The following is a 16,095-nucleotide window of genomic DNA, read 5'->3' on the forward strand; positions in this document are numbered from 1 at the left end:
TTGAGTTTGACATGTGCGGTGTTTATTTGAACAATTCTGTTACCAAATATCTATTAAATATACATCTCTCATTCAAGTTCAAAGCATCAGAGGAGACAGCTAAACCCCAGCATTTACAAGCACGTCTGGACGCCCCATGTCCCGTCCCGTTAAGGCCCCCCAGGCATTTGGCTTTCTCTTGGACTGACCGGACAGAACGAAAACACGTCGGAAGCGAGACAGAGGGAGAAAGCAAGCGAGAGTGTCTCCACAGCGATAGTGTGACTGTAAAGCGCAGGATATGAGAAACGCTGGACGGTCGCTCCAGCTCATGAAGATTAGATTTAGATGGGGTTAGAAACCATAATAGAAGCCATCCAGCCTTAAGTGTTACCGCCAGGAGACAAAAATCATAAATTACAGTCCAAAGGATTTTTTTTTTTTTTTTTTTTTACATTGTTCATATAAAGGTTATTTAAAAAAAAAAAAATACACTTCTATGACTCCTATGCGACAGTTTTGAAGGTCTGCAGTATCAAGTTGGTTTGGTGGATGAGCCGGTTGGCACTGGCAAACACGTTTATTGCCCTGGGACAAAGGTGGAGAGGGAAGGGATGCAAATTAGATCAGAACACATTTTAATGTTATAAATGAAAGTACAAATGTTATGCAGTGAAATTGCAGGGTTCTTCAGGCAAAGAGTTGGTTTAGGTTAACACTTAATTCAAAATGAGCTGAAAACGACCAAAAAGTTATGCGTGTGGGTGAAATGCCCATTTCCAAAAGATGGAAGAACTAAAAGTACACAAATTATGAGTTCATAAACTATTATCATTTTCGCCTCTACTCTAAAATGATTCTAACTTTTAAAGTCGCGTGATGATAATATGTACTACTGTTCAAAAGTTTGTGGTCAGTAAGATTTTAAAGATGCATTAAAATCCACAAAAATATGAAGCAGCACAACTGGTTTTAACAGTGATAATAATAAGAAATGTTTCTTGAGCAGCAAATAAGCATATTAGAATAATTTCTAAAGGATCGTGTGACACTGAATAATGTAACGATGCTGAACATTCAGTTTTGAATAAATCACAGGAATACATTACATTTTAAAATATCTTAAAATAGAAAACAGTTTTTAAAACTGCAATAACATTTCACAATGTTAATATTTTACCACATTTTCGATCAATTAAATCAAATAATTGCAGCCTTCATGGGCATAAGAGACTTCTTTCAAAAACTTCTTAAAAATGTTACAGAGCCCAAACTTTTGAATTCTGTTATTTGTGTTATCAAATGCATACCACTTAAGTTATATTTTTTACTTTAATATTCCACATTTCTCCATAATAGAATAATATTAAAATGTTAAATGCAACAAAATAATGAATTACGTTGAAGCTGGTTGTCAATATATGTTTGTTAGTTAATTTCCATTTACTGTTTTATGTTTTTGTTGTGTTGAAAACTTTCTACTAAGAACTATCCATTACAAATGTATATGAAAAACGTTTTATTTTGGAATAAAAAATAAAATTTATTTTATTATTATTGAAAATAATGAGGTAGTTCTTAAAATTTCCATACTTTCCGTCTTTGAAGTATGTTTTCAGAGTGTCGCTGAAGCTTTTCGAGTGTTTCACAAACTCTTTCTTCTGATGCTCAAGTGCCTGGAAAACACAAAGCCATTTTCATTTCTTCCTTCAGTAAGTGAGGGATAGAGATGAAGTTATACAGTACACTGACTGTATCCATCTCATAATGACAGCGTATGTGTGTGTGTGTGTGTGTGCGGTCACTCACTCTTCTGTTCTGGTACTGGTATTTCTTAAAGACGTTGTTCACCGTGTCCAGTAGTTCTTTTATGGCACTGGCTATATCTCTGTAAACACCAATTAAACCAATTTAAAATGTTTATAAACACTGTATTAACGTCTCAGTCATTTGATTTTTATGCTTTTTATCAACCGTTTTTATGACCTTGAGCAGGGAAAAGTAATAATGGTGAATACACAAAATTTCCCCTTGCTGCGTTTTACATACAACTGACAAAATTCTTATTTTATTTTAAAACTGTAAAAAAAGTGGCTGAGTGACATTTAATTCCAAAAATATATAAAAAAAAAAAAAAAAAGAGGGATAAAGAATACAAAATCCTACTGCAAGTCTTAATTATCTGTTTTTCTTTTGGTTTGGGGTGAAATAAGAACCAGACGTTTGTTCAAATATTAAACAAATACTTCAAAAAGAAACTCTGTCAGGGCAAGTGCACACGTAAAAACTGACGTAATGAAACGCAAGCCGTGTCAGTATGTGTGTGTGATTGTGGGCATAGTAACGTTCTCACTTGATTGTCTGCAGGAAACGGACTCGGTCGTTGATTTCGTCAGGGATTTTGCTGAGGATCTGTTTCAGAGCGCGAGCTCTTTCATTCAGGTCCTGGAACTCCCGCTCAGGCCTGTCAATCATGTACTCTGCACACAAAGAACACACCCACAGGAAACACTCAGTCACCATAGCAACAACAGATGACTTGCCTCTAATAAGCTGTCATCAAAATGCGATGCACTTAAAGACATAATGGAACTAGACTGCTTTTAAATGGCCAATCATGATTGACAACCATCTGAGAAACAGAAACTTCTATATTGTCCTGTGAAGTACGTTAACACAGTCAGGCACCTCAGCGTATACAAGGATAGATTACGGTAGGAAGAGCAAAACGAGGATTTTACAATGAGCTTGGATTCAATTTGGAAGTACATTTATTATTCTTTACATTTCAAATAAACACAAACGAGCATTACCCGGAAACCCGATGCGTGTCTGCACATTCATTAGCAGTATAAATCTGAACATGTCAAAACTCTTGCAAAAAGCACAGAATTAAATTACAAGGGAAAATACATTACAGTTGTTCCTGGGTTTTAATTCATGAGGAAACAGCTCCCCCTAGAGGCGCGAGGCTGCATGGTTAACAACACTTTGCATTGCAAACCATACACAATGTTGTTCCGCTGTTCAAAAATATGGAAAATCATACACACCCTCAACATCGTCGGCAGCCATGCGTAATAAAGACTCTGTGAAGTTGATCTCCACGTTCTTCTTCTCCAGAATTTTCATGATAATATCCTGAGTCAGTCCTGGGTTCTCCTTCTCTGCCTGACAACAACAAACCCAGAGCACGAGTCAGTCCAACGCAACCGCAAATAAAGCAAACAGCATTTCTGATATTTAACAAATAAATTCATTTTAGAAAGATCTGACATGTGCTGAATTACGAAGAGGAAAACCATCAATATATCAAACTTGAGACATCATTTCATTTTATTAAATAATTGATTTTATGTAATATATATATATATATATATATATAAAATGGTATATTTTACTACCATTAGGAAAAGATAAATGACAATGTCACAGTGCTTTCATGATTCTAACATTATGATTTATATGACTTATGCAACAGCATTACAAAGCCACGAGCGGAAATGGGGCTGCTGAGACAGCAAAAGCAGAAAAACTATGATTTTCTTGCTGAAGTCTCATGGTAAGTGAGATATTTCAGGAAAGATGGAAAAACCCCACAAGACTGAATAAAAACTGCACTTTTGTAGCATCCTTTTTCTCCCCTGTGATCCACTTATAATGTTAGTCAAGGTTTTCGTGATTAACCAAAAACAGTTACTCATAACTATCTCCTTATCATTAAAATGGCTGTTTTGTTACAGTATGTTTAAAATGTCATCTTTATATGCAAATAACCTCTGTTATGATCAGGTGCCATCATATGTGAATGCTTTAAAAATATGTCGATAAAATGCAATTTCCAAATGACCCTCCTTTGCGGTTTAGATTCCACCTGTAGTTTTTGCCTTAGCAAGGAAAACAAAAACCACTGCCTATATAGCCATTTGAGTTCTGACTAATATTATTTTCTAGGCCCTGGTGACATCTGCGGAAAAGGAAAGTCGTTTTAGAGGTGGAGAATGTTACTACATTTTGATAAAAGATTATGAATACATATTCTTTCTTTGGAATAACATGCACTGATGAAGTGAAGTGTGAAGTGAAGCACAAGTAAATGGGATCCATTTTGATTTCTACTTGATGTAGATGAAATTCGGATGGACTGAGGGTGATTTTCTGACACATTAGAAAAAAAAAATCAAGATGAAGAAATGATAATGACTGAATCACGTCCTATTTACTCACCTTTATGAAAGCTGCTCTCAGAGTCTGTGCTGCAGACAGATTTACTCTCTCCAGCTGTAACACACAAAAGCCATTTTAATTTACTGCAAGATAAAGCAGGCTGTTTGGTTTTAGTGTTGCACACATTATACGCAGTCATTATCACCACATTAAAATTAAAATATAGTTGGTTGTAGGTGTAGATTTTGCCTCTAATTAAATAGAAACATCAGTGAATCCACAGAAGCACATATAGGCTGTTAACTGTGCTCATATGAGAGTATGAAGATTAGTAATGTTACAAAAGACTTCCATTTTAAAATGATATGTTTCTTGAGCAGCAAATCAGCAAATTAGAACGATTTCTGAAGGATCATGTGACACTGAAGACTGGAGTAAATGATGCTTAAAATTCAGCTTTGCATCACAGGAATAAATTACATTTGAAAACATATTACAATGGAAAAAAGTTATTTCACATTGTAATAATATTTCTCAATATTACTGTTTTTAATCAAACAAATGCAGCCTTGGTGAGCATTGAAAGGCACAAAAAAATCTTACCAACCCTAAATTTTTGAAAAGTTGTGTAACAATCTAGTAACTAAATATAAATATTATATACTATATTTTAAAAATAAAAGTGCATTTCTTAGAACTTGGACACAAAATAATATTTACATTATAAAACTAAAAGAAAAAAGTGATACCAACAAATATTAGCAAAGTTACAAGACAAAGCAGCTAATTCATTGAAATACAAAATTGTGTAGGCCTAATTATCTCAGTCAGTTGAATTTTATTATAAATGTACACTCCTTACAACTACAACAAAAGTTTAAACAAAAAATATAAAACAGCTAATATTAAATATTTAACTTAAAACAATTATTTAGCTACCAAAAAAAAATAAAATCACAAAATGTCACAGGAACTTTACAGAACACTACTGAGAATCTTTTTTAACCTCTCAAGCTATTTCCTGAATAAATTAGTCACTTTAGAGGAGAATGTTTTATTATTACCTAATTTTGCTTGTCTACAACAATGCTAAAAAATGTTGTTGTTGTTTTTCTTTCATTTTTACAAGGCCAAGTTAGCAAAGTTCCTTCTTTTAGTTTTTAACTTCCCAATGTTGATGCAATTCTCATATCATCTTGAAGCTAAATTCAATACTTTAATTCTCATCTTAAGTCGGTTCTTAAATCAGGTTCTAAAAAATGAAAAAGAGACATTTGTATTTATTCTTAAAAAATATTCAAAGACGTAGGCTAGCTCAGCCAGACAACAACTTCAGCATAATTGTCTGATCAAATAATGAACTAGTCATCTCAGTCTTCAACAGAGAGCAGTGTGACTGTATGAGTCTACACAACCTCAGAGAATGTGGGTGTGCATCATTTGCATCTGACCTTCAGTCTGTCAACACAACCTTAACTGAACACTCTCCTGACCACCGTACCTCATTGAAGACAGGGTACATCACAGCGTAGCGTCATGGATACCATCGAGGTCGCGTCTGCTTCATTCTTCATCTCTTCCATTGTCATCCTCGTCAGGGCGCGGGAAGGGATGGGGGGAGCGTCATTCACTCCTGGGGGGCTCGCGATGAGGGGGGCCCAGACGGTCGCTGAAAGGGAAACCAATGAGGAAGAGATTATAAAAGGGTAGCGGGATTTCATTTCACAGGTAAGGAAATGACATTTTCAACTTGCGTTCAAAAGGTAGATGTGATAGCCATGGGAAAGCGCCAAGTTTTCAGTGAGATTTAGGTGATTCAGGCCCCTCAAGATTAAAGGAATGAGACACGTGGCCAGTGCAAGAAAAATAAAGGCTGTTTCCTGGACAGTGAACCCTTGCCTTATGGTTAGATTTTGAATTAGACATTTTGGGTTGTATGGACCAAAGACAATACTGACTGTAAGGAAAAACTATAGTCGTAACTAAAAAAAAAAAAAAAAAAAGTAGACATAACTAAATTCAACAGCAAATTGGCGCCCATTAACGCAAAGAATCATAACAAATTAGCATCCACGCCAATGTACAATAATGTTCTGTTTATTATAAGAACAATCTGCAGGTTTGTACATAGATTCTGTGATAATACTGTGACAGGAATTTATACATTTGTGACGGTAAAAATAAATTTGAAAAAAAATCTATTTTTGGTATAACACTTCAAATGTCACAGAAACCTCCATTTTTGTAATATCAGCTTAAAATTTGGTGATTTTAGATTCTAAAACATTTTGAATTTTATTCATCTGTGACAGGAAAATTGGATTTTTATTATGACACAAACAAAATGTCACAGGACCTTCAAATTTGGAACAAATTTTTAGAGCAATTTTAGATTGAAAAATATTTTGAAAAATGTATATTTGAGACTGGAAAATTAATTTAAATTAAAAAAAATAAAAAATTGGTATAAGACCGAAAAAAAAAGTCACAGGAACTTCAAATTTTGCAATATCACCTTCAAATTTGGACCAAATTTTAAAAAATACTTATTTTCTATAATATAAAAAACAAACAGTACATTTTCTTTACAATATTTTAAATAAAATTCAACAAATAAAGGCTTGTTAACACCAATCCCAATGTACGATACGGTTCTGTTTATTAAAAGCATGCACTACAGTTATGTCTTTTGCCACTTTAAATGACTGAGTGGATTCTGATTGGCTGTCATTGTTTTTATCATTCATCAGCTGGAAAAAATAAATACATAAAATGATTCCAATAAAATCATTCCTCAGTTTCATTATCGTTATAGTTGTAGTCTAGGTTTCCCTGTTTGTATATGATAAGAATGATTTTAAACCTTTGTAGTCACGGTTATCTTTATAGCTTTGGTGCAAACAGGCCTCAAGTCACCTTATTTCTTCTCAACATCGACAACAACATACCAAAGTGTTTATTCCTTCACCCAACACGTGTGAAACAATAGCGCTTGTTGTTATCTGCAGAAGGTCACGGTTCCTCTCAAGCTACAAGGAACATTACAAACCATTGAAAGTGAGGCACGCTTATCTCAATGCCGTTGATTCAGACTAATGGACAGGAGGTCGTGAGTCATTCCCACCTGATCGGAAGGCCTTTGGCCCCACGGTGGGAGGCAGCCTTATCTGGGTGACATTCACAGGGATCGCTATGACGTCGTCACATAGAGCAGGCCTATGGTTGGAAATACCAGCACTCCTCTTATAAAACACTGTTGCCAGGTTACATATGCATTTTAATGACTCACCTTTTTCCTCCTGACAAAGGCCAACCAACACCTGATTCCTGTAGTGTCTCTAGTCAGAGTCTGACCTTGGCACTGAAACGGGTAACGCCCTAATGCAGGTGAATCCTGAATAATAAATCACCCTATGCTACATTTTTACCTCACAATGCATAAAAGATTAATTAAGCTAGAGAAAGTGAATCAACATATTTAGTGTCAAGCGAGGGAAAGTTCTGCCAATTATTAAACCACATCATCATAAAATAATGCAGCTATGCATTACAATAGTATATTTCATTGTATTTCTGTTTGAGTAAATAGTAGTACATTTTCTCTCATTACATGACTGAAACTACATAAATAGCACCATCATGTAAGCCAACCACTGAAAACACATCAGCTGACCACTGAATTCAGCTTTCATGACTATATATGACTGATAAAACCAACCGTCATGTTCTGACTTTTCAATCTGATGTTGACTAGCTGGAACAAATTAGTCTCCATACATATTACAGTTATGAATAAACAATTATTCAGTAGTCATTCAACATAAATAAAGACACCAACAAAAAAAATTGAAAATGTCAAACATTCCTTCCACCCAAGATTAAAATCCAAGGATTAAAAAAAGTTTATATATTAGAAATGCCATGAAAATGTTTCTATATTCCGTAAACATCTTCTCCAAGCAACTCTCCTTCCGTTTTCCAAACAACATTTTACATCATTCTGCCTCTTACACAATTTTGGAGGATTATAAAAACATTCCAAAAATTCAGCTCAATTTCATTCATTAGAGAGATCTGAAGATCGACAGAACGAGCTCAGTGACAGCTCAGCTATATTATTAAACCAAAAATAAATACATTTATCAAATAAAACGTCGTAAACAACTGCCAGACTGATTCAAGCTGTCAAGATGTTTCAGGTTTACACCCAACTGTGACGTCATCATATTTATCAAAACTGCAGTTGTGTGAAACACTGTAACAAACAACAGCCTGATCTGAAATAGATCTATGATTTCAACGCTTCAACATTTGTAAAGATATAACAGCCATCTAATCTGATTGGTATAAGATCAAAAGCTATTTCATAGTACATTTTGTCATTCTAAACCTGTCTGTGGACTAATTATATTTTGCCTTAGTCTTCAGCAGGCCTACTTTTGCTGTCTTTAAAACTGATTTACTCTCCATTACAGCTTGAGGCCTGGAAAATACTAATCTAAGATGGGCTACCTGGCATTGGATAAAACATAAAATCAAATTTAAACGTTATTACTTTTCTTAGTTTCTGATCTATTGTGAAGATCTGATTAGCTGGATTGCTAAAGTCTCTGTTAGCTAGGTGACTGCTAGTCCCAACACAAATTATTTTCATAGAAATCCCAGCGAAATGAACGCCGTCGATTACAAGTTAAAGTTAAAAAGTGTGATTTCAGCTTATCTTACCTGTGTGACGCTCGTACAGGTGTTTATTTGACTGCTGATTAGCTCGGTAACTCTTTTGAATATTTTCCTTTCTGTGTGGAATCGCTCGCCAAAGACGGAAGTTTTCTGCATGACCAATCTAAAGAACGAGGGGCGGGGCTACGTGTCGGTGAGAGCCAATCAGTGAACAGCAAGGGGATAGAACGACGCGACGTCTGACGTTATGTAGTTCTCAAAACGACCTCAAACGGTGCAAGACTGCACGCAGAGGCTAGACAAAGAACTACAACTCCCAAAAACCTCTCGACGTGCCGTCAAAAGACTGGCGTCTGTTTCGCCATATCGCAGTATTCATATAAATTCTTGGTTAATATTTACTTCTGTATTTTAAACGTTACTTTTAATGCCACAATATTTGTTTAATACAAAACTAGGACGCGTAATATAACAAATAAAAGAGAAAATAACGGAAAAGAATGTCAAAAATAACATCGATTTAAACCCTGACCAATCAGAAGAGAAAGGGGGCAGGACTGCTTCTCATAATAAAGGTGTGTAAGAGCGCAGAGACGAGCAGGATTTAACATCAGCATCCCAGAGCATCAGCATCTCTCTGACATCTCACGGTAAGAGAAATCCACGCATCGTCTATTCATGTTATCCAAATGACATCTATCCGTCATTCTGCAAGTTTTATAATTCATGTTATATCTGGTGTGATGGGTATATTCTCTACAAGAGAGGGTGTGCAGATGTGAATGTCCTTAAATAACAAGTGATGGTTCTATACATTTTCCGTTTAACCTCCCTTTTTTTATGTTTTTCTGCTCAAATTTTACATTCATAACAACATTTATTTAATTGTAGCCTATTAGAGGCTTTCGCAGTTTTACATGCCATTCACACAAATATATTCTGCACAAAACAATTTCATTTGGTAGATATAACCAAAAACATCAACATAAATCATCACAATCCTTGCTGAAGAAAATTCAGGATAATTCTGCTTTTTAATATTATTCATCCATTTGTTTTCCTTGTTGTCTTGATAAGTGTTGTTGCTTATTCTTGGCATTTTTTTTCTTCATTTTCTATTTTTAAACCCTGGATTCAATAATTCAAATGTTTGTATTGAATGTGGATACCACATCTGGGCGTATCTGGGGATGCGTAAATCATCTCCTGAAAGAAAATCCTATTTCATGTTTCTGTAAATGAGACACGCGGGGAGAGCAGAATGGAGGACGCACCTCCTTTCCAAACCCCCCCTCGCCTCTGCTGGTGTAAAATAGCCGGTTTGTTCTGTGGGATGCATTCACGTGGAGATTAGGTGTGCTGGAGAGCGTGTGTAATGTGGACTATATAAGAGAGAGAGAGACAGAGGAGGCCACTAAAAGAGAGGGGAGGGAAAATGAGGTGTTAAAGTGCAATCGGTTTGAGTAGGGAGGCAATGAAAGCGAGGGATCGATAGGAGAAGGATGAGGAAAGAGAGAAGACTAGAAAGCAACGGTGAAAAAGCAAACTGCATGAAGGTGCAAAGGAGTTGGAATAGAATTGCAGCACGTTTCAGGTCTAGAACACACACACACACACACACACACACACACACACGTGGACTCCTTGGTGGTCACCTCCAACCAGTGTATATCGATTCCCAGATTGATTGCTGGTTTGCAGGCGTGCATGAGCCATTCATTTGAAAGCATGAATAACAATGACAGTTCAAGTGCCTTCTCAAATGTATCGACACAGTTAGCAACACAAGACATGAAAATATTGCACAACGTTTTCTAAAAAATGATGTGAATAACACAAGCATAGGTTATTATTGCTCATACTAGTAGTTAAAAAAAATCCGTAAGCCAACGGATTGTAACTCTACCTGCAACCTTCGTGCAAAAATGATCTCAAATCACACTGCTTTTGCTTTCTTCAACTTTTTTTTTAGCTATTTATTTTTTATTTTATGTTATGTTATGTAAGATTTTATTTTATTTTGCATGGTGTATGATAAAATATGTTTAAAATAGTTTTTGTTTTCAAACTAATTTATTTGATTAATGCTTTGGCTGATGTATGTGATTTTTTTTTTTTTTTTTTTTTTTAAAGAAAATAATATTTTACTTTTTCTTTTTGCAGTTTTTCTTTAACTTGATTTTTAATACTTATTTTATTTTTTATTTTATTTTACATGGTGGCTGATTAGATTGTTTTAAAATATGTATAGCAGGTTTTTGTATCCAAACTATTTTATTTTATTTTGCATGGTGGATGATAAAATTGTTTTAAAATAGGTATAGCGGGTTTTTGTGTCCAAACTATTTTTGTAATTTTTATTTAATTTTCAAATTTATTCTTAAATTAATTTAAGTTCATTTGATTGATGCTTTGGCTGTTTTCCATTTTTGAGAACACGGTGGATTAGTATGTATTTTTTGAAGAAGATTTTACATTTTTATTATTATATTTTAAAGTGTAAAATACAATATAGCCAAATATAGCTTAAATGAGATGGCTCATTGTCAGATTTCAGCATGAGCAAGGCCGACATAAACCCAGGGATTTTTTTTCCAGATCCAGATAGTTGTGTCTTCCCGCAAACACTCATCTCTTGGCCTCAGGACTGCACAGATGGCATAAAGAGTATTAAAAACATCTGCGTTCTCTCAAAGGCTGCATCACTAAATGTGCAGAATATATTGAACTTCACTGTTGCTCTCTGAACATGTTCCTTGAGCATCTGTGATGGCCTTTCTAAACATATGCAAAGCTCCTGGTATTGATCGCTGTTCAATTGTGTGTCAAGCCCGTGAACTGCATCTGCTAAATGTGCCCTATAGCAGAAAGCAGACTGGGTCAGAACAACAGACCAACATGGACCAATTAATTCTCTGCTTCTGAGAAGTTCATCAGATTCCATCCATAATAATCAGTCGATTTGTGCAATACTAAGGAGATTCGCAGGTAGATGGGAAGCTAAAGCAGGACAGACAAAATTCACACTCCACTGTGTGGATGAACTGTAGAAGAGAAGATCACACTCATTTAATACATGTTTTGTGTGTGTGTGTGTGTGTACAAGTGTATAAAATTAAGGCCATTTTCCTTGAATTTAATATATTTATTCAAAGTAATTGCTGTGATATCCTTGCATAAATCATCTAAAGGTTAACAGGTTTTTAAGGTTGGTGTGCAATTGTACACTCTCAGAAAATGTACAAAAGCTGTCACTAGGTCAGTACCAATATGTACCAATATGGACCCTTTAGGTACAAAGGTTACCTTTTGAAGGTACAAGCCCCAGTGACAGCTTTTGTACCTTATTTCTGAGAGTGTAGTCTTATGTGCATATACTATATATTAAGTGCAGTCATTTTAAAATAAGGTTATAATTAGGCTAAATTTTATATTTTTATTATTTTTATTTAATTCTTTTTATAACATTATTTTAAATAAACTGAAGTGAACCCATACTATTTTTGTAGTTTTATGTTTATTTCAAACATATTTGTTATATATTTTTATTTATATTTAAATATTTTATATATTAATAAAACATTATATTTAAACATATTTGAATATTATTTAATTATTTTTAAGTTAGTTAAATAGCTGTTATGAACCTAGATTACTTTAACACTTTAGTTCATGTTTCTGTTATTTGCTTTAAATATATATATCATTCTAAATAAATTTGATAAATATTTAAAATATCTGATTTGTTATTTCATTAGTTTTAATAAAAATCTGTATTTTTTTTTTTTTTTGTTTGTTTATTAAGCAGTTTAAATTTAAGGACTTTTCAAGTAATTAATATAAGCATTGCTGATTGTAGGCTGCTTCTGCTGCTGATAAACCTCACTAAATCTGTGCGAGTTGATGAGGAGATTTGAAGCGTCAGAGCATTGGCAGCTCATGAGCGATTGGGTTTGTCAGTGTTTGGCCCTCTCGGGGGGTGATTTTGAAGGACGTCTGCATTTCTGAGTCACGTATTCTCTCGTCAGCACATGGAGGAAGTGACTCTGCCTTTGAACTCGGGAAGGATAAAAGAAGGTTTTTAACTCTGGGTTGCTGGCAGTGGTAAAGCCAAACTCAGGTAATCTGCTGTCTTAAAGAAGCAGTTCACTTGAAAATTATAATTCTGTATTAATTTCTTTCCAAACCTCTCAAAATATACATGGTAAAGAACAGGTATTAGTTAGTCAAGATGTAGAATATAGCTATTATAACAACTTTTATGATGCTTTTTTTTTTTATCACTATGTGGTCATTACAAATTACAGTATGCTTTGCAAGCTAATTGCTTGATTTTTGCTGGAAAATATATCATGACAGAAATTATATTTTTGGGTGAACTGTTCCTTTAAGGAAGTGCAAGCATAGGTCAGATGGAAATGACTTTCAAATGACTTAGACAGATGCAAAGAGAGATGTGTGGCTAGCATAAGAAAGTGAAGATGCCTCGTTTATAACAGAGCGACATGCATCAGTCTGGTGGTCTCTATGGTGGCAGCGATTTCTGGCCCGGCTTTGTTTATTTTCCAGCGGTGGGCAGTGCTGTTGGACAGCTGTGCCAATGCAGACTGAAGGAGATCATATCACACACACACACTGCGGTTAAAGCCTCTTATGCTGAACCTCTGCCACGACGCTGTCAGGACGAGCCAGATGCTAACCCTCTAATGATAGACGCATGCTGCCATGTGTTGACCTGGGTGGTACAGGACTGCTGGCAAGATGAGAGCTTGCCTAAACCCATACAACCTGTGTATGTGTTCGGTCTACAACATTTTTTCGACTGGACTGAGATTATTAAGAATTAAATTCAGATTTCTCTTAATGACTCTGCATCCTTAATGGATTCATTACCAATTCTGTAGGTACTTAAATGTTTGGATAATAGAAATGCTGTTTCATTGTTAAGTGGTAATTTTAATAATTAATAAACTGTAAACAGTTCTTGCAAACAGACTTTTTACAATCTTTTTACTGGTGGCAACTGGCAAGGCAACATACTAACCAAACAGAAATGTAGCAACATATTTTATTTACGTGTTATAAAATGCTACTGATACATCTCGTAATGTGCATCTTCAACTGCATGTTTATGTCGTAGAAACAACCAGTCAGTAAATGTACTGATTTGAGTCTGGCAGTTAAGTGTTGGATTCATTTAGAAGAATTGATTATTTCTGTAATCAGACAACAAACACAAAGTCTTTTTACAGTCTTTTCAAAGGTGGCAATCCAACTAAACCAAGTGACTCTTGGGAAAATGCCTTTTTTTTTTTTTGTCCCCCATTTTTAGTATATGCATTTTTTCCCAAAAGAGCCACTGTAAAAAATTATGTATTATTATGAAAAACGTGTTTTTTTTCTCTCTCTCAGTAAGCTATATATCAATAAATGATCTATTTATTGGTCTGTTTTAATATAGAACTTTGTCTATTTCAGTTAAAATACAGGTTGTTATTGTTTTGGTCAATGTCTGTTTGCCATAAAAAGTCTGCCCCCCTACGAAGACGAAATGCTTCCACCTAACGTACCCATTTATGTTGTGGAAGGGGCCGGCTTCACGTGTTTGCCTGGGGGTCCTGAGCGCCGTAACACCCAGTCCAAGCATGCGCTGGCGCCTCACCCCAGGGTGTGCACGAGCAAACCGGGTGCCAATCCGTGCCGGTAACCGGATGCTGCTCCGCGGCACAACTGAAGCAGCAGACACGTCAAGTCCTTCGCGGGAATTGCGTTTAGCGTACGCAACCCGCGAAGTCCTAAACACAGACTCGCCGAATGAAGCTTCACGAGGAAACTTCGCTCGACCGTCGGTATTGAACTTACCTTTCCGTCCCGCAGTACAGACACGCTACTGAGCTCGAGGAAGAATTCAACGGATAAATGAGACCGAAGGCGCGAGTCTTTAGAGCGCGTGTCATTGTGACGTCACTGAGACTAGCTGTTTGTATTTGACGTTTAGGCGCGCTTTCAAAGAAGTTACACTGAAAAAAATTATAGCCTACAATTTTTTTTAAGGTAAGTGGTTGCAAACAATTTATTTTAGCTACATTTAAATAAAAAAATGTTGAAAGTTAGTCAACTGAATTTATTTAAATGTAGCTAAAATGTTTAGTAAATTCAATGAATCTTTTTTTTTTTTTTCCTTCAGTATACATATAAAAATATTCATTTGAGTAGTTGCAAATTTTTTTTAGACTACATGCATCTTTTGTAACTTAGAGGAATAATCTAAAACACTTATTTTATGAAATGTGTTGGATTGAGGTTGAATATATAGGCCTAATTAAAGATTCGAGTTTCTGGTAAAGATATATTTTTGTTGTATAAAAATAAGAGTTTGGAGCAAAATTTGGTGATTAATTTAATAATTATGTATGGGAAATACCACACACACACACACAAAGGTTTAATAATAAACAATGCATTACATTATTTAAACCTGAACTTAAGCATTACATTGAAGCATTAAAAGATCTAAGAAATAAAAAAGCAAAAAGGATATATAGACTTTTTGAATCCTTTTCTTATGGAAAATTATTGTAAGTTATCCCCTGAAGTAGCTTTTTTCTTCTTCTATCTTTCTTTCCTTCTTTTTTCTGTTCGTTCCTTTGATGCTATTATGAATGTAATTGATAATAGCTGAAAACACTGTGATCCTCTATATATGTATATTGTTTTAATGTTCTTATGTAATAATAATAAAAAAAAACCTTTAAGTGCACTATTTTGCTATTTATTTTCTTTCAGTATATGTATTTTGTATTAGTTTTTGTCTGTCTGTTGTTGTTGTTGTTGTTTCTTGCTCCCTTGGCATTGTTTATGAAGAGTTAATTTGCAAAAACAGATAAAAAATCATGTTTTTTCATTGTGCATTCCAATTAATCTCAATCAAACTGCAGTTGGGTTATTTTGATTAGGTAACAAATAACTAAAAAATACTAGCTAACAAACAATAAAAACATGATAACTGAAAAAAAAACTGAGTTATCTGATTTTTGCAAATAAACTCTTCATATGTTCTTGTAATGTTTTATTGTTCAAAGAACAAGTTTTAGGCAAGTAGAAGATGCACAGAAAGCATCTTTCAGTAGCGGATTCAGCTCTTTTTCGTGGGTCATTGCACATTTAATATTTCATTTTAATAGCTATCAAGGACATCCCACTCTTTACTTTCACATTCATGCTTGTTTCTTAATGAATAATTTCAAACAGTCCCGTCCACTGAAAGCT

At 34.8% G+C, this 16,095-nt stretch overlaps 2 protein-coding genes across 2 annotated transcripts in view; one reads left to right on the forward strand and one right to left on the reverse strand.

Annotated features, from left to right (window-relative positions):
* On the reverse strand, positions 1-14,771 carry pdcd10a (programmed cell death 10a). The gene is given in 9 exon segments (XM_058751884.1): positions 1-567; positions 1,573-1,655; positions 1,789-1,867; positions 2,333-2,459; positions 3,033-3,150; positions 4,207-4,260; positions 5,648-5,678; positions 5,680-5,815; positions 14,689-14,771. Coding segments are annotated over 8 exon segments (630 nt in total). The 5' UTR covers positions 5,736-5,815; positions 14,689-14,771; the 3' UTR covers positions 1-485.
* Positions 8,883-16,095, forward strand: part of serpini1 (serpin peptidase inhibitor, clade I (neuroserpin), member 1) — a 19,799-nt gene continuing 12,586 nt past the window's right edge. Inside the window, exon 1 of the mRNA XM_058751878.1 lies at positions 8,883-9,476. The gene's annotated coding sequence lies outside the window, so the exon portion shown is untranslated. The remainder of the gene's footprint in view (positions 9,477-16,095) is intronic.

Source organism: Onychostoma macrolepis, chromosome 18 (genome assembly GCF_012432095.1).
Source record: "Onychostoma macrolepis isolate SWU-2019 chromosome 18, ASM1243209v1, whole genome shotgun sequence".
In the NCBI taxonomy this organism is placed as follows: Eukaryota; Metazoa; Chordata; class Actinopteri; order Cypriniformes; family Cyprinidae; genus Onychostoma; species Onychostoma macrolepis.